At 45.4% G+C, this 19,686-nt stretch overlaps 1 protein-coding gene across 2 annotated transcripts; it reads right to left on the reverse strand.

Annotated features, from left to right (window-relative positions):
* Positions 1-998: 998 nt before the first annotated feature.
* On the reverse strand, positions 999-17,859 carry LOC115648893 (epoxide hydrolase 1-like). Of its 2 annotated transcripts, XM_030557186.1 has the most exons (9): positions 17,707-17,859; positions 14,075-14,285; positions 12,436-12,616; positions 11,521-11,748; positions 9,668-9,797; positions 6,655-6,869; positions 5,804-5,912; positions 5,344-5,469; positions 999-1,409 (listed from the first exon to the last, which is right to left on the reverse strand). In XM_030557186.1, exons 1-9 carry the CDS (start codon positions 17,733-17,735, stop codon positions 1,208-1,210), a joined length of 1,431 nt encoding a protein of 476 aa, XP_030413046.1. In that variant the 5' UTR covers positions 17,736-17,859; the 3' UTR covers positions 999-1,207. The 2 variants fall into 2 exon arrangements, with proteins under 2 accessions (XP_030413046.1, XP_030413047.1); XM_030557187.1 differs by lacking the exon at positions 11,521-11,748.
* Between the last annotated feature and the right edge of the window lie 1,827 nt (positions 17,860-19,686).

A 19,686-nucleotide genomic window follows, 5' to 3' on the forward strand; every position in this document is an offset into this window, starting at 1 on the left:
GGAGTAGGATTTGAACTGGGTTTCCCCCTTCCCACAAGAGTGCCCTAACCAGTGGTCTAGGGGGATGTTCTAGTGTAGGGCTCTCTGTCGCTCTTGTTGAAGCTGTTCACTGGATGTAAATAATTTAAAACACACTGGGCCAATGAGTGGGAATGATTGTGTAGTCCAAGGGCTAGAGCACTCTCCTGAGAGGTAAGAGGCCCCTGTTCAAATCCGTTGTTCATATCAGGCAGAGGAAGGAATTGAAGCTAGGTCTCCCCTATCCTGGGTGAGTGCCCTAACAGTTGTAGAGAGACTGAATGGTCAGTGCTGTAGCATACAACAAATGCACTGATCTACAGTGAGGCACAATTACAGGCAAGTCACATCTTAGGTGCATTTAACATGCATGAATTCAGCTTTGCACAGTCGGCAAAAACGGGAAAAAAAAGAAAAACAACAATATAAAAACTGCATCTGTAGTACAGACAATTCTGCCCACCATTCAACTCAATGAACGTTTTGCTATACCTGGTTTTTGCTTTATGCACTAACCGCGGAACGGAACCCCCACGTAAGATGAGACTTGCCTCTACTGTAAACGAAGTTGGAAAGCTGCCTTCTTGCGCAGGGCTATCCAGACCTTGTAGTTGAATGGTGCATTCTAACATGCTATGCTCTCTGATCTTTGTGGCACTGTTTGCCATATGATGCTCTGTAGCCATCCAGGAGAAGGGCCTTGGACACACGTGCCTAGAAGAGTGAGACCTTAACACCTGTCACTTCCACTTCAGCTACTGAACCCAGGTCAAGTCACTCTAGAGATGAAGGCAACTTGAGTGGGCTTTTCTGTGGAACCTGTTGCCCTTGCTCAGAAATAGGGGGCCATTTTATCCTTAAAAAGCCAAAGTGCAGTGCAATGTTGTCACACATTAAACAGCAACCATCCATTCTCAGGATACAGCAGGAGTTTGCCCTCAAAAATGCTCCTAGAATGAAATAGGACAAAATACACCTATCTTTCAGTGGGAATTTAATGGTTATTTTTAAATTAAAAGCTCTAGAAATTGATTTTTAACCATCTGGCATTTTTTTGAGATTGATGGCTGCAGCTACCAAGCAAATGGATATTTGGCTTTATAAAGTGTTATCGGAAATGCAGTTATTAATTACCTCAGGCTAGTGGTCTAGCAATGTGTGCCCATACTGCCCCCCGCTTGCTCATGGCTCACAGATGCTCCACCTTTCTGACCAACTGCCTGATATCCTGTGCCAGGAGTTCTGGTTCCTCGAAGGCAGCAAAATGCCCCCCACGTGGCATGTAGGAGTAGACAACTATGTTCTTCAACAACTTCTTTGCCCAGGAGCGTGGGCAATGTGCCAACTCCTGGGGGAAAGCAGCAATGCCAGTGGGTACGTACACTCCAATCCTAAAAACCAAAACCAAAAAAGTTTCCCGTTAGGAGCTTTGTAAATCAGTATCAAGTATCAGAGGGGTAGCCGTGTTAGTCTGGATCTGTAAAAGCAGCAGAGTGTCCTGTGGCACCTTATAGACTAACAGACGTATTGGAACATGAGTTTTTGTGGGTGAATACTCACCCAATACGTCTGTTAGTCTATAAGGTGCCACAGGACTCTTTGCTGCTTTTGTAAATCAGTGTGTGTTCTTTGTGGAGGAAGATGTTATTTAAAGCAATTGGTTCTCTTATCAATAAAATGTCAGATAATCAAGCTCAATCAGATCTATTCACCAAAGAATATTAGTTCAAGATTAATCAGCACAAATACAGAAAGATGGGTTAAATCATTACTACTCCATCGATGTAGGAAATAATCCACTGTGCAATCTGTTCTGGAAAAGTATATACTCACTACTGATTAGCATGTATACCTTAGTATTTTACTGTGAAAGAAAAAACTCTCCAAATTTGTTTGTATCAGAAATACCCTAATATTTCTTTTCCAATGCAGTTTGCACTGGTTGTTCAAGGTTATTGGAATTTTGTACGCAGTTTGTTGCAACAATTCAACCAGTTTGCCTGTTAGTCTCACAAACCTCAGCAGAACAGTTATCTTGTTCTCGACGATCTCTACCTCTGCCAGGTAGAAGAGTTCATACATTGCAGTTTATTATATTTCAGTGCAGAGTATGCTGGAAAAAATGGCTCACTAATACTTCTTTGTACAGCTGATGTAGATTTAGAGCACCAACTATCATTTTATATTCAGATGGTTAAGCCAAGAGTAGCAGAGAGTGTCGCTGTGATAGCTGCTTCATCTCTGTGAATTGGGCACTGAATTGTATATTCCATGGTCTGTTCTGGGTGACCACAGTTGCACGCTGAAGAGTCTTTAATTTTCCAATTTGTGCAGCAAATATCCTCATCTGCCTTGCTTTGTGCGGATCCGGTTCAGGGTTGCCCATGAACTTCGCAGGAGATCGAAGCCAGGGATCTTCTGCATCAGATCTTTCATGAGGTGTGTGTTTGTGACTTCTTGTGAACTCCATTCAGCCTTCCAAGCTTCATCAGAGTTGAAATTGCATTGGCAAAGGTTAAACGCATGTGTCCAAAAGGGCTTACATGACTGCGAGCAGTGGTGAGGAATGTTTGTTAAGTCCTGGTGTATGGGGAGACATTAGTTTTCCATGGTCCACTGGAATTCCCAATGGGTAGTGGCATCATGACGAATGGATGGGGGAGCAATGTGCAACAGCACCAGCAGCCAAGGTGTTTGGGCTCAACTTGAGGGTTCCAGTGATATACCGCACTGCAGTATTCAGTTGGACATCAACAAGTTGAGTGTGGCTACTTCTGGTCCATATCGCTGCACAGTATTTGCTTCACTTTAACATAGTTATAAATCCTTTTTAGAAATACATACTATTGGCTAACAATTTTGTCCAACAGTCCCCCATGTTGTACCCAGCCACACAGACAAATGGAATGATTGGCTGAGAATCTTGTTTGAATCCAAGCTAAGCTCTCAAGTAGGTTAAAGCTGTTTTGAGTCTCTGTAGCTGAAAATTTGAAGGGTAGTAGAAATGTAACTGTCTAACCATTATATGTCTGCCTTGTGGTCAATTGCAATTGGACTAGTGGCAAATTAAAATAACTTGCTTCATGTGTTTAAAAAAAAACAAACAAACCCCTATAGATCATAAATCCGATTGGCCCAGTGTGAGCAGACAGGCCTGGTGACCCTGGTAGGGTGAGTTTGCCTTTCTATATGCATGCTGTCAGATCTTTAAGGCAACTTGACATCATAAACCAAATTGAGCTGACTATTCAATGTCTTATCATTCAGTGGTATAAATCGAACCTTACATTTCTGTGAAAATAGAATGAATTATATTGTGAAAATAAAAAGGATTAAAGAAATGCTGTCTGTACTTTTAAGCAAAATTGTTGGAATGCTGCAATCCAGGTGTCAGGAATATAGACATTAACATAGAACAGTTGCACCGTTTAAGGGCAATTGGTGAAGTATTAGCCTTAGATCGATAAGAGTTAGTAAGGAAGTAGGATATGCATGCTGTGCCCCAGGTGAATTTTACTGTTTTGCTTTCTTTGTCCCTTTGTCTAATTCACACTCTTTTATCTGTATAAATAAGACTGTTTGGGTCTTGCATGGCCACTCACATTATCTGGGTGTTATTAGCAGAGTGCTGTGCTAATAAAACAGAGTGGTCTGACAAACTGTGAGTCCTGAGTCTAACTTAGACATTTCTTGTATACTGAGGACAATACCATTTAGCTAATTGTTTGTCACTGATTAGAGCAGGCAATTTACCTTGTTCAGCATTCCTTAATGAATTGGTTTAGCTAGTTAACACATAGCTACCACAGAATCTCTTTACCCATGTGATGCTCCTTTATTTTCTGTAATTCCAAAATTTTTATTTGTATTTTGTTAAAATCTTTGGACAGTTTCACACATCATATGTAGTATACCTTTTTTCAATAGTCAGACCATCAGTACCAGGCACCATAGGTTTAATAACTGTTTGGATGCTGATGCTTGAAATATTTAACATATCTTTTGATATTTTCCAAATCTGCTAGCTGTAGTTGCTGGTAGGGCCCGCAGTGGCACAGCAAATTGAGTCATGGCCATAGGTACTGTGGCCTCCTGGGAGTGCCTCCCTTTTTCTGTATCAGAGGGTAGCCGTGTTAGTCTGGATCTGTAAAAGCAGCAAAGAATCCTGTGGCACCTTATAGACTAACAGACGTTTTGGAGCATGAGCTTTCGTGGGTGAGTACCCCCTTCCTCAGATGCATGATTCTTTGCTGCTTTCCCTTTTTCTGGCTTACTACTTAGGCTGGAGAGATGGTATGTGCCATTCAGGCTCTGAAATGCTTCCACTGAAGAGGTAAATAGCAGGGTTGGACTAGAAACAATCAGAGACAGCTTCTAGAACAGCTTTGCGTGCTCTAGACTAGACCAGTTTAACACTTACTACACTTAAATTTGTGTGGCAGGAGCCCACACCCTCCCATGTAATCGATCCATCTCCTCTCAGTAAACTGATTGCATTTTAAAGCCCCTGTTGCTGTTGTACATAGACCCCCTATACAAATCTAAAGGAATCAATTCCTTCCTAAAGGACAATTTTCTCAGTTTCCCTATAGAGCCTGAAACTAATGGTAGCCAGTCTTGGGGTGGGAAGGGAGGAATCATGCTCAGCAAAATGCTCCTGTTTAGCTTTATCAGTGGCAGTCAGCTCTTTACTAACCCAAAGCTAATACCTGTTCAGCATACCAAATTCCAGATAGTCATCCATGTTTTGCTTTAATACATTAACACACTACCACCTCTCCTAGAGGACCACTCCCTTTGTAATATCCTTTCTAAATTCTCCTTCCATATGTTCCCTTTTTACTTATAGCTGTGCCTCCTAGTTGTAGTAAAGTGATTACATGCTAATTCCCTTACTAATTCAGTGAAACTGTTGACCAAAAGGGAGCAGCTCATGACTGTAGGAGACAGAACTCTCACAGGAGCTAGCCTCAGACTAAACTCACTCCCAGCAGAGCTAAGAAGAGCTCTGTTTTGAACACATCACATACAAAACTCATCACTGTGACTTCATGTTCCTTCAAGAAATTCTACACGTCACCACTCACCTCTACATTCCAAAAATAATCAAGCTATTTCTCCTATAGGTTGGGGGGAAAAAAAAAAGAGAACACACCCTGTTTGTTATAGTGATAGTACCAATACAAGAATCTGGATTGATTTGTTTTTGAAATATGTGGGAGGAGCTCAACTGCTACAATGATGGAGCCATGTAAGTACCTAGATGGTTTATTCTATATGCCTGCAGTGGTGTCTAGCCTGCATCTCATCCCACCCCTTCTTTACCTGGTATCGGGAGCAGTGTTGGGGTTCTTGGAAAAATTCTCCTTGTAGAAGCGCATTGAGGGCACAATGGATGAAGTTACCCAATAAATCATCACATTGGTCAAAAGGTCATCCATAGAGAATTTCCTATTGAGGGATAAACCAGAGAAGCATCACTGTCACAGGGGCTACTCTCTGCATATTATCAGGTACATGCCCTGAAGAGTGGGCAGCCTATCTGTTCTCTACTCATCACTTGGCCCTAAGCTAAGCTGTACAGCACTGAGTGTTGGTGCAATAGTGCTACAATCACTCCATTACAATTCTAAACTGTGCAAATTGCCTTGTATATATTCTCTTGCCCTCTACTTAAAATTTAATCTCAGTGGTGGATTGTCTCACATCCCTACTGTTGTGAGCAGCCTTCCTTTAGTTACATTTCTCCCTCACACCCATTCATTGGCATGCTATTGTTCCATACCTCTCCAGACCTCCATCGTCCATGTCCCGGAATGATCTATCAGTCCAGGTAGAGAACTTCTCCAGAATGTATGCAGCAAGTCCCATGGGGGAGTCGTTTAGTCCACTGCCTAATTCAGGAAAGCAACACAACAGCTCTCAGGTTCACATGGCACTGTATTACTTCCACTAAGAATGAACTGGACTTCCAGAAAGTCTCCCATAGCAATCAAGCAGAGACTCTGGTTACTACCCACTTTTGTGCTATTCCATTTGGGACAGTTTAGTACTGGCAGAGACCAGACTGTCATCCTCAGACCCCCGCACCCTAGTTTTTTAATGCAGAGAGAAACCAAGAACTAGGACAGTCATGGTGGTGGCAGTAATGTCACGATGGGAAAGTGTCCAAAGGAACTACACTTTAAAGGAGACAGGAAATGGGAACAGCATTCCCAAACAATGGGGGTGAATGGAACAGGTCAGCCGGTTCTAAAAGCCCTTAGTCAGTGTTTATGAAGGTGGAAGGGTGAGAATGCTGTGCACCCACTATCCTTTTCTTACCTATGCTCTGTGAATCAAAATATAATAAATGCAGCATTTATATAGCATATTATCTGTTCACCTGGTGGGGCAGGGAAGTATTTTACAGTTAAGGAAACAGTCAGATGGAGATACGGTGACTTGCCAAAAGCCATGTGTAATAAATCATTGTTAGAACTTGACTAGAACTCTGGAGTTCCTGGTTCCTAGTTCTTTGCTCAGTCCACATTGCTCCTCAAACATTCGAGGCCTTTGTCCAGATGTGACAGGTATCTCCTGGACCACATGCGTCTATTATACAAACTCCACAGCCATGTGGAGACTGTACTCTACCTGCTGTGTCTGGCTTGGTGGCCTGGATGTGCAAATAACCCGTCTCTCGCAGAAGTTCATACACGTTCTTCTCCAAGTATGGGTATAAACGGCGGGAGTCTTCCCTGGTGAGGCCCACCAGCCATGGCACATAAGCCCCCAGCAGTAAAGACACCAGCCTCCCCAAACCTCCCGAGATGATGAAGACAAAATTCAGATGAAGCCCTTTCACGGACCTGGAACCAATGGTATTGAGGAATAGAATAAGAATCAGCAATATGGATTAACAATAATAACAGAGAACAAAAGGGATCTTGCCTCCAGGTTCCCTCTAAGATACAGAGCTGTGCTAGGACAGCAACACTGCACTAAGCCCATCGGTACTTCCGGAAGAATGTCTTTCTCCTAACCATACATAGCTGTTCAGGCACATGTATTCACAATTCCCTTACGTGAAGACATGTAGCAAATAGACTAGAGATAGCATAGCTGATACAAGCACCAGCACACTTGTGTTGGGGAGAACAGAATAACTACAGCAGTCTTAGACTCCATTTGACTTGACATAGCACAGCCATCACTGTGGCTTGGGTTGTTCTTACAGCCTCATTTTGAAGCCTAGATAAGGAGGGCTTCATTGTGCATTTGCTGAGAAGCCTATGGTGAACCACACATGACTCTAAAGCTCCCAGAGACTCCCTGTCCTGGGTGCTAGCTGCACCTCACAATCCTCCTCCTACATGGGGCCAGATCCTCAAAAGTATGTAGGTGCCAGACTCCCATTGAAATTACTGGGAGTTGTGAGCCTCAATACTTTTAAGGATCTGGGCCATGATGACTAACTCCTTTAGGGTCTTCCCCCTTGATTTGGTCTCCTTTCACCTAGGGAGCTAACATGGAGCACATGCTTTACAACAACTCACTGCCTAAGGCTATGTCTACATTGCACTTTTGTCAGTGAAATTTTGTTGGTCAGGGGTGTGGTTTTATTTTGCCAGCAAGAGAACTCTCCCCTGCTAGCAAAGAGCAGCTACGCGGGAGACCTTATAGTGGCACAGTTGTAGTGCAGACATAGCCTAACATTTAACTTCCTCTTCTAAGAGTATCTCATGTTTCTCCTCCACCCAGATGTTCTAAACCTGCATTTTAGGCAGGGAAGGAATGTATATCTCATGCTACCATTTAGCCTCTCAAAGGTTTCTCAACCAGATTTGAATCTCCTCATTACTTCTTTCTGATTTGGAAGAGAGATCACCGGGTGGGCCTATTCTAAGCCTTAAGGCTGCCTTGGAGAATGAAATGGAGAGAGCACAGTTCACATTCACAGCTGACTCAAAGCTGGGAGTGATTGTGGAATATCAGGGTTGGAAGAGACCTCAGGAGGTCATCTATTCCAACCCCCTGTTCAAAGCAGGGCCAATCCTCAACTAAACCATCCCAGCCAGGGCTTTGTCAAGCCTGACCTTAAAAACCTCTAAGGAAGGAGATTCCACCACCTCCCTAGGTAACCCATTCCATCCCAAATACTTTAGATAACGTTGAACACAACAGAACAAGTTTGAGAAATGGGCTGAGATCTACAAAACGGTAATGAATAAAGAGGTGGGGGTTTACGTAAGACGGGATAATCCAATGCACAAAACCAGAATGGAAAAGCAGAGCTAGGCAGCGGCAAGGCATCTCCAAGAATGGTCTGGATTTGGGGATAGTGTTCAGGATAAACTCAACAGGAGTCAGCTATGCATTGTTGCCTGGTTTGTAGTATCAGGATGGCTGTGTAGATCAGCTATGAAGCCAGAGCTGTAGCCTTACATTCAGCTTGGGCACTCACTGTGGCAAACATTTTCAAAAAATGGCCAGTAATTTTGGGTGTCAAACTTGAGGTATCTAAAAACTGGGACCCTCAACATTAATGGCCATTTAAAAAAATGTGAATATCTGCTATTTCTTTTTTTTAAAAGGACACTAACTCTATGTAGAGAGTCCAAGTGACAGCAACATACATAGGAAAAAGTATGGACAAATCAGAGGAAAGAAGAGTGTTTTACTCAAGATGAAACAACTCTACAAATGCAAAGGGGACTGGGACCAATTCTCCATCAGCTTCACAGACTCCAGTTATGGTGCTTGTTTTGGGGTCAGTTTACATCCTAGGATCTCTCTACTAATTATGTGTTATGCTAGGTCAGGAACCATGTTCCAACTCTATCTAAGGAAAGCTTAGACCCCCTTATGGAATCGTAGTTTGCTTCTTGCTCTAGAATCCAGGCTACTGCCTACCAACGATGCAGAAAAGTCAAGAGAAATAGTTTCAGAATCCTCCTGACTCCTGTTCACCTGGAGACTGCTCATCAGCTATATTTTGGTAAAAAGATTCTCTGGGCTAGGGCTGTTCACACAAGAGCTGTACAGATAACTTGGCAGAAGTCCGAGGACTGATGTTCATCTCTATCCATTGGAGAAGATGGCAAGCATCTGAATCCTTAATGCAAGGGTGCGCCTTGCAGAGGTGACAGCTCACAGAATGTAATGCTCCAACTGAGTTGCCTGCCTGTTTGCTGGGATGTGTAGTCTGCATGCACCTCAACTCTGTGTTAAAGAGGAGTGTGATCAGCATTCACATTCTGGTCATCACTGTTCTGAATACTGCCAAACCCAAACATTCCAAAATCTAGAGCCAGGCCCTACAAATCATGAGATTTTTTTAAAAAAATTCAGTATATTATGAGTTCTTTCCATTTTCCTTTTGATTTTTAAGCATTTAGGGTTCATACTTTTCAGTTGTCTACAAGTACAAGGACTAGAAATGTTCTTTTTTTTTTTTTTTTTTTTTTTTTTTTTTTAATGAATGAGGAGATTCTTATGTAGCTACGTGACCTCAGGGGCTGGGGAAGAAGATTCCAAATATCACAAGGCTGGGGATAAAACAACAAGAGTTGGCAACAATGTGTCCTGAGTACAAGGGGAAGGGCAGGGAGTGTCATAGGAACCAGAACAGACAACTGTCCCTTTCCTAACTCCCTTTGCCACTCACTTTGGCAGCATCTGGGCCATGTTTACAGTGATCCGAGAGCCCCAATCTCCTCCCTGTACATAGAACTCCTGGAAACCCAGTCTCTGCATCAGCTTGTGAAATATCCGAGCAGCAGCCAGCGTGTCAAAACCTGTGCATAAGGAGAAACCTATTATTAAACACCTGTTCTCCCTCAGTGAGGAATCACTGATACCAGGGGGACACAGGTCAGTGTTCTGTTGGGTATTGCCTAGTACTAGTCCTCTGGATCACAGTGAAGAGAGACTTGGGGATTGGAAGGCTTCTAATTACCTCTACATTCCAAATCTCCACACCCACCCCTACAGCTTTGTGATCTCAGCCCCATGGACTTCCCCAATATCACTGCAAAAGATGAACTCTTCTCTGGCAGATGGAGCTGACCCATTATCACAAAGCAGTTAGCACACTGGGGTTAAAAGGCCAAGAAATGAGTGCATTGCAACCATTTCAGTGTCCCATGGGGAAGATAAGCACTGAAAGCACCAGTCCAGGAGCACAGAATGAAGCAGATACAAGCTGCCTTCACCCTAGTATGGAGAGGTTGGGTCTCAGACACTAGACAGCCAGGTCTCTTGGATTATCATTAAGAAGCACTGTAAGGTGCAGGGTGTTTTCCCAGATACAACACAGGGCACAGACTCTCCTTTCCTCTTCACTTCTGCCTTATCCACCTAGCAGTTCATCCAAATTAATCTTTCTACCCATACCTGCACCCTCCATCCTCAAATCCCTTCACTGGCTCCTACTTAGTCTCCAGCATCAAGTTCACATCCCTGCTTTTCCCGTTTAAAGCTATGTCGTCTTCAGCCCCACCCACCTCATTTCCCCTTCTTCCACTCCCTAGTCTCTGCACTCATCCTGCATCTTCTCTCAGGACACCTTATGGGCCTATAACAGTCTCCCAATTAAGGTTCCCAGCACCCTCCCTTATCTCCTCCAACCACCACTGGAACCCCCAACCCCAATCCATGAAGTGTCCTGGTTCTAATGACCACCGACCTCACATTGTCCCATGTTCTATTGCACCCCTATTCCTTTGGGGAAGGGATCTGTTAGGTATACATCACCCTATTGTACAGCATGGTGTTCACCTATTGTGCTACATACATGAGAAAGAGCTGGCACAGAAGAGGACTTGCTGGCTCAGAGGGGTCACATAATAGGATACAGAGTCTTTCACCTCTAGGACTCTGGTTCCTTTCTGGTTCCAGGCTGGGGGGACTGGCGGGGGCTCTCAGGGAAGTGGCAAATGGATTATGGAGCCTATTGTCTATGGGGCATCAGTTCCATTTCAGCCTAAGGTTGGGGTGACTGGCTGTCTTGAGGTGTGTGTATAGAAAATGAGATATGGAGCCTTTTACCAGGGCAATAATTACCTGGCTCACAGGACTAGGGCACAAAGCTTTTCATCTTCAGGGCATTTAGTGGACTGTGTGACTTGAGATGTAAGTCTGAGTCCAGTTCCCACTGTACACATCAACAACACAATCATCGTCATCATAAATGCCCCCTCCCTTCCAGCCCAGCAGAGACACCAAGGACTGACCAGTTTCTGGAGTATGAATTGCCCTCTCATATTTAGGTGTGATCCCTAGAGGTCAGGGGAGGCAGGTTGAGAGAAGTGTGCCCTGTCCTTGCCCCTGCTGTACCTGTTCTGGGGATACCAGTCTCTAGGGCCATCAATCCACCACCAGATTTGCTTTATTAAAAGAGCAGGTGGAGAACTCAATTCTCAATATTCAGAAATTAACCCATGGTTTCAGGAATGTCTCCCAGATGCTATTCCAGAAAGCACTGGGATTCTAATTAACTCCCTTCTGCCCGTCACTCACCTTGTTGGTGAGGTGCCTCGGAGAAGCCATAGCCTGGGATGGATGGGCAGATGACCTCAAACACCACATCCTCATTCAGGCCATGCCCAGCTGGGTCAGTGAGCAGTGGGATGATCTTATAGAACTCATAGAAAGAGCCAGGCCAGCCATGCACCATCAACAAAGGCCTGGCTGCCTGACCCTTTGGGATGCCAGGGGGCTTCACATGGACAAAATGGACTTCAATCCCTGCCACAAACCCAGGAGAAACAAGTTAATGCTTCAGTTGCTTCTCAGCTCCTGGCTTAGACCCTAAAGGAGGCAAATTCCTAGCCAGTGTTCACGGCAGAGCCGCACAGAGACCCACAGAAGAAAGAGGAAGCTGCTCAGCTGGAGCTGGGAGGGGGATGCCCTGTACTCCTTTGGGTTTATGTTTGCTCCTTTGTAGATGAGGAATAACGCCACAGCGAGAGAGGCCCAGACCCCAGCAACTACATCTGTTGGGAAAGGAGTCCTAAATTTGTCCTCCTGAAGCTGATTCCTGTGAGGTGGTGACCCTAGCAGACAATGGATGCCTTGGATATCTCAGCCTGCTTTACTGTATCTCAGTGCAATGCTGAGCTCTGCATGGAACTAGCTGCGTAGTCTTGGGTTCCAGAGAAACCTGCACAGGAGGGCAGATGAGAGGAAGTGAAGTGGGGGATCTCAGAGAATTGTGGGGGCTCCTAGGATGGAGTGCTAGGGACGGGAAAGAAATGGAGGGGTGATTCATGAGTGAGGGGACATGGCAATGGGGCAGCTAGACAAAGGAAATAGAGGGAACTTGTTAGGAGCACCAGGGCCACTAGGGGAGCAATAGGTGGGTGCTCTGTGGAGGAAGAGGCACCAGGACCTCTGGAGGAGGCAAAGGGACCATTCGGGGCACCTGAGACTCACCTTCAATAGTTGTTTTGAAATGTGGATATTGGTTCACAATTTCCAGCTGCTTCTGCCAGTCAAACTGGTTCCTCCAATAGGCAATAACTTTCTGTAGGTAGGTGGAGTTGAAACCATACTGGAAGGCAACTCCCTCAAGTGGTGGTGTGTAGCGGGCCTGGTCCAGGCGCTGGTGCAATTCCTGCAGAGGGAGAGTTCCCACACTGCTCCATCCCAGGCCAGGCTCACAGGGGCTGCTTTCAGTGCCCATTACCCACTGGAGGAGATGTTCTAACAGGGGAGCCAAGGATAAAGTCTTCTGCCTGCCCAGGGTCTTAAAGAAGCAGCCCTGCTTTCTATATCATTATGTGGGGCCCAAAGGGCACTGTCCAGGCAGCCAAATGCCACACAGGGCCTCCTGGATCAGGTACATGGTGAAAGTATGTTTTGTATGTTATTGGTTAGGACCAGGAACTCCTGGGTTCTGCCTCTGACTTGCTATGTGACCTTGGTCAAATCATTTCCCTTCTCTGTCTCAGTTTCCCTATCTGTACAGAGAGGTAATCCTACTGACCTAATGCAGATTAGGGGCTGGGAGGCTGTTAATGACTGTAAAGGGCTTTGACCTCCTGGGAGGAAAGGTGGGTAGAGGAGGCTGCTGCGTGGTAGTGCCAGATTCTAGTCTATTAGCATTCTCCCAGAGAGCCTAAAGCATCCTTCTCGGTGTAACACCTGGGTTTCACCCTCTCTTTTTACCATGGTGCTGGATTATGAGCCCTGGGAGCTGAAGGCGCCTTTTTATCCATAATAGGGATCTGGCATGGAACTCTGTACTGCCCCAGCAAATGTGCCTCACCCTTCCCCTGGAGGGACAGTGCTCTAAAGGGGAAAATATGAGGGTCAGTCTCCAAGGCCTATTCAGTTCTTGCAGCCTGAGCAGAGACACCAGACAACAGATGCAGGGTGGTTTTGTGATCTGGCCACTCACCATGAGCAGCTCCTCAATCAAATCAAAGGACAGCAGCTTTCAGTCACTACTCACGGGGACTGGAATGGAACTGATGACCTAAAAATGAAAGTCTCCATTGCTCAATCCTAGTTACCTGCCCTGCCCACTACGAGTAAATTAGAGTCTGCACTTTCCCATAATAGTTCTGCCAGTGCCCCTCAGCCTGACCTGCAGCCTCCCTGCTATTCCCAGCCCGGGGCTCCTCACACACAGCTCAGCTGATGCCCTCAATCCTGACCTGCAGCCCCTTGCTATTCCTAAACCCATACAGAAAGCTCTACCATTCAGTGCATCTCAGTCTCCACCAGCAGCCTCTGCTGTTCCAGGCGTAGACCTCTCAGAAGAAACTGTCCTGGACTCTGTGGAGAGTCTGATAAACTTCCCTTAGACTGGGGCCCAGAAAACTCAGTTATTTTGTGATCTAATTTGGAGTAGAACTCAAGTGTGAAGGGATGGATAGCCAGTATATTGTCCCATAGTGTCAAACAGCTGTGCTGGAGTATTCAAGTACAACGCTAAGGTCACTAGGACATCACCTTGAAGCAGTTAAATGGATCTGACTGAATAACTCTACCTCTCTGCTTTCTACTCTCCACCAGCTGCCCCTCCCTCGATACCTCTCCCAGTTCCCTATTTCTCAGTCAGTGATACCTGAATTTCCCTGTCAGATGTTTCAATTTGGAAGGATCGGATTCTCTCATCTTCTTTCTCTCTTGGGGGTCTCTCGCCTGAGCCCCACCATCCATCTCCCATTTCTAGAGTCTTGATCTTCCGTCTAGACAGGAGCCAACAAACCAGAAGCCCTCCAGCTCCCAGAGCAGCCGGGGCCAGAATTACACTCCTCCAGGGACATTTAAAGGACCTAGGAAGACACAAGATGCTGACATTCAGGAGCAAAAGCTTCAAGACACTGAGACTGCACCAAGACCCATATACATACATGTGAGTTTGGGAGGGGATGAGCACCCACAACTCCTATGAAGTCTACAGGGGCCATGAGTTCCCATCACCTCAGAAGATCAGGCTCTAGGTGTCCCTGCCAAGTTGGGGACACCCAGAATGAGTGGCCAGCTCTGAAGATGTTGGCCTAAGAGCCTGGAAGGTTAGAAACAGAACAACAATTTAAAAAAGAGCTGAACTGAACAGCACCAGCTGGAGAGAAGGTTCTAGGCTTCCACAGAGCTCCCCCACCAGCTCTGCAACAGGCCATCAAGGTACCATACCTGCAACTAATGAAACATGGTTTGAGGAGACTGGATCACCACCTGCTTGGCCACTGGTCACAAGGCTACCCAGGCCCTCTCCTTGTGGTGACCAGCAATCCCATATTCTTAACAGCAGAAAAAATATCAGCACAGACTGGGGAATTGGCCACGGGGAACATTGGGAGGCCTAATGTTCAGATATACATTCGCACTGCAGTGGGGGAGGGGAGCACACATGTATATCTCAAGGTAGCCAAGTCAGCTCATCCAATAAAGAGTTGGATTTGTGTCTCTGCCATTCATGGGAGTGTGATGGGGGAAGGGAGTGGAGTTTTCCCAGTGCACAGCAAGAGTGGACTCTGGACAAGAGCAGACAACTGCTGCCAATCTCTGAAAGGAGCAGTCAGCTCAGGAGCATTGAGACAGTCTCCCCCAACTCCACTCTGCAGGGCCTCCCACATGGTTTCATCACAGGTTTGAGCATCCTCTAGGTCACCACTGGGCCTGAGGCCTTGGTTTCCCCACAGAAGGAAAGATCTGCAGGACTGTGCCACTGGTAGACCAAGTGGCAGCTCTTGCCAAGGTCGTAGGCATTACTAAGAACTGACAAACTCATAGCTGGAAACAAAATCAGTTCACCTGTATGTTAGTTTTGTTCAGAATATGTATTAGTCTTCTAAGAAGGCATTTAATATTTAGATTATTACGTGCTTTTAAGTTGCTGCATGCATTAATCTCACTTGCAATGTATGTACTCCATGCTACAAGATAAAATATACGTTTGTTTTATAATTGTAAACCTGCCTGCTCTGAACTTGTGAACTCAGACAGGTAGAGTGGATCACCCTGCCCATCCAGGAGGACTATCGAAAATTAAGTGAGCTATTGTAGGACAAAAGCTTTGTTACTACCCCATCCACCCATGGGCAAGTATGTGCAGGAGGCCTTGTCCCATTGGTTTAGATGCTGGAAGAGGGAAATAAAATTAGCTAACATGAAGATTTTTCATCTCTTTGCTATTTGGACTCTCACCAGGGCTGGAGAAACAAAAAGCAGAGATCCCCAGGGTCAGCCTGGGTTAACCCCTAAAAAGAGATTCAATTCTGATAGATTATATCTGTCACCTTTTGAATCACAGACTGAAACTCATCTATGTATATATGCTTGCTTGCTTTAACCTGTAAATAACTCTAATTTCTTTTCCCCAGTAAATAAAACTTTAGTTAGTTTATTATAGGATTTGCTACAGGTGTTGTCTTTGGTGAGAGATCTAAGGTACAGATAGATCTGTGATAAGTGGCTGGTCATTGGACACTGGGAACACCCTGAATATTTTGTGATTTTTGATGTAACTGACCATTAATCACTAAGTCCAGCTTGCCTGGGTGGCAAGATAGCCTGGAAGACCCAAGGGCAGTCTCTATGACTCACAGACTCATAGGTCAGAAGGGACCAATATGATCATCTAGTCTGACCTCCTGCACAAGGCATGCCACAGAACCCTACCCATCCACTTTTATAACAACCCCTAACCCAGGACTGAGTTATTGAAATCCTCAAAATTGGTTTGAAGACCTCAAGCAGCAGAGAATCCACCAGCAAGCGACCCATGCCCCACGCTGCAGGGGAAGGCGAAAAATTTCCAGGGCCCTTGCCAATCCGCCCTGGAGGAAAATTCCTTCCCGACCCCAAATATGGCAATCAGCTAAACCCTGAGCATGTGGGCAAGACTCACCAGCCAGCACCCAAGAAGGACTCCATAGTAAGACTGGTATAGTGATCTAGGAGTTCACATTGGTTACTCAGTTGGGTGAAATCTAATTACAGAACATACAACCAGTTTGGGGCCTCTACCTGGTTTTGTGAGTCTGCCCTGAGGTTGGTCACTCCAGACAGCGTGACAAGGGCCATCTCTGTCTGGTGCCCCCATTCCTTCCCTAGGGTTGTCACTTTCTAGGGCCCATACTCACCATGACAGTGGCCCTATATCATGTTGCAATATGGTGCTGTAAACTCAGACTATCTAGGAAAGTGTCATGTAATCAGGGCAGGCATTAGCAAATATGAGGTATCATTTAAAGCCATTCAGTCATCCCTCAGCTATGTGGTCTCTCCAAGCCTTGCTCCAGCTCTTCTGCCAGCTGTGGGAATAGTGACTGTGTCTAGACCTGGCACAGGGGATTGTGGAGGAAATTAGGAGGGTCAGGAAAGGACATTTGTGGGGACACAGAGTGTGAGGGGCTGCCCTGTGCCTAGCCAGGGCAATGAAAAAGGGGGAGACAGCTCCCACTCCACTCACACGATTTGGAACAGAAACAGCACTTGCTGGGCTAGGGTTGCCACCTCTGAGGTGCAAAAAAATGGGAGATCCTGCTGATCCTGAGCCAATAAAACCAGCCAGCTGGCAGTGTGTCCTGAGCACCCTGACAAATTTCCCCGAACAGCTATCTCAAAAAAGGGACGATCCTTGGAAAACCTAGACGGGGGTAACCTTAATTACTGGAGACTCTGCGACTGAAATGGGGCAACATTCTCTGAAACAGCCCCAGTGAAGTTGCTGAGCAGGAGGCTCCTGTCAGTTCTGCCTGCCAAGAGAGAGCAGGGTTCCTGAGAACAAAAAGCCTAAGCCGTCCCCTTCATGGTGCTTTCCGGGCACTGAGCAGTTTATGCAACAGGTAATCGAATCCCCGTGCACTTAAATCCCAGAGGTTTAGCTGCCTGGAGGCCTGAAATACAGAGTATCATGGCAGGTTATGGCACCAATTCAGGGCTGAGCAGCTTTAACCCTGCTAATCCACATCAAGTGGCTCAGATCAGCAGCCCCTTGACTGCCCCAAAGCAGAGTTCACTAGCAAAGCTTTCTAAGTCAAGGGGGTGCATAGTCAACCACTCTCAGGTGACCCTTCCGAATGGAATGGCTACACTAGGTAGTGTTCCGTTCCCAGCATTAGATTAGTGCTGGAGCTTAGACCAACGCCCCTGTTGGACTTTACCCCTCTGCCATGATTCTAGATGACTAACAGCACAACCCCCATAGCACTTGCCCCCAAAGGGCTCTCCTGCACCTGCTGCACTCACCGGACACTCCAAAGGATTTGCAACCACATGTCTGTACAGGTGCCTGTGACTTGCAGTTCAGTTCAGTTCAGTTCAGTTCAGCTCAGCCCAGCTCTAGTGCTGGACTTAGAAACGCGCGGGCCCCAACCGCAGCTACCACCTTCTCTGCTTTCTCAGTGACGTTGCAGACTACCTATATATAGTGTACTAGTGCCACCTGTTGCCTTAGTGTGGAATTGCACATGGCCCAGTCACCTGGTCACCTCTCCAATTCATCTGTAGTTTTGGATGAGACAAAAAAGTGGGGCCCTGTCCTAAGCATCAGGGTGTTCTAGCTGCATTGTAGCCTATGGAATCATATTTTGCCTCCCTAACATTCCTGTGCAGTCACATTTGGATAAAGGATTCTCCTTTGCTTCCTGTCCTAAACTGCCTTGTTATACCATTTGTGCAGAATGGCTGCTGTATTTCACCTCCGAGATGCTGACACTTCATTGATGGGGGAAGAATTTTCCATGTCTATGCAGTGTTCAGGTGAAATGGAACAATTAATAGATTTCAAGGCCAGAAGAAACCATTGTGATCAGCTAGTTTGACCTCCTGTGTAACACAGGCCAAAGACTTTCCCTGAAATAATTCTTGTTTGAACTAGAGCACGTTTTTTAGAAAAACAACATTCATGGAGATCCTTGGTGCTAAAGTCCCATTTTCTGAGAGTCTCTCTGCATTTTCAGGGCAGCCTGCACCTCTGGCAGTGGGAGGAAAATGGGTTCCCTGGGCCTTTCAGAGCCTGGCATTTGGATTCATAAGCAGCGATTGTATTAAGAAATCAAGTGAATGAGGAGCAACAGAACGAGGAATTAGAACCCAACCACATGGAAGGCAGCTGGGAAATCCTGTAAGAATGCTAATTAAAGTGCAACAGACTGTGATCTCTCTGAGATGAAGGAGAGCCTAAGGGACATCTTATACTGGGAAATCTTTTATTATTTCTTTCTTAGCAGTAAATACAAGTGAAGTGGCCTGTGCAGTTAGATGAGGAAGTGGCTCAAAGATCTCAAGGTAAAATCCTCTGTATGAGGAATGCTGGAAAGGAACCAACATAGATAGATAAGGCTCCAAAGAGAAAGATAAGGATTGAATGAGTTATTGCTGGCAAAGGGCTAAGGGGAATCAGATGGACTTTAGCTAAGATATAAGGGGAGACAGTTTTGGGCCATTAATAAAAAGGAGGCAAGGGGAGATAAATAAATTATGATCCTGGTATGGTTGAGACTAAAACTGCATTTTAAATAGGGGGTCTAAAGCACTGAAGTTTTGTCTGTGAGGAACTCAGGAAGCCCTGAAGGGAAAGAGAGTGCAAGGGAATCCTGGGAAATTGTCTGCTCTTGGACTGCTGCAGTATCTATCCAGTAAACAAGAATAATTTTCTGTTATACTCCTACCTCTAGTGGCCAAAATGCAGAACATCTGGCAGGAGTAGCTATAGCTGAATTCAACAAGACTTTCATATCATTTTACTGTGAGTCCTAAGTCCACGCATTTTCTCAGGGAGATATCTGGTCTTAACTACAAAACTCTTTACTATCTGCTTGATTCCCCCTTTTCTCAATATATTTGAAATGAGCAGAGGTTGACCACATATAATATGTTGATTTTTCTCCAGACATGCTGCAAATTAATTCAGCTGCTGGCAGCTCTCTCACACTTTTACCCTAGAGTTTTACTGCTGACCTGCCCTTCTAAAAATGACAATGCTACTGTTCTGTACAGTTGTGGGTTCAAACACTGTCAGTTGTAGTGGTTGCTTAGATTACTGGAGAATACCCCTATCATAAGAGGGAAAGCACCCTGGAGTGTGAATGATGAACATTTAACAAGACAATCTGCCTCAATTCAGAACAGAATTAAATTAAGCAGTATCATACTTGTCATCTTAAATACACTTTGCAAACATTAACAGATTAATCCTGAGAACATGCCAAGGAAAGAGATAAAGGA

Source organism: Gopherus evgoodei, chromosome 3, assembly GCF_007399415.2.
Source record: "Gopherus evgoodei ecotype Sinaloan lineage chromosome 3, rGopEvg1_v1.p, whole genome shotgun sequence".
Taxonomy (NCBI): domain Eukaryota; kingdom Metazoa; phylum Chordata; order Testudines; family Testudinidae; genus Gopherus; species Gopherus evgoodei.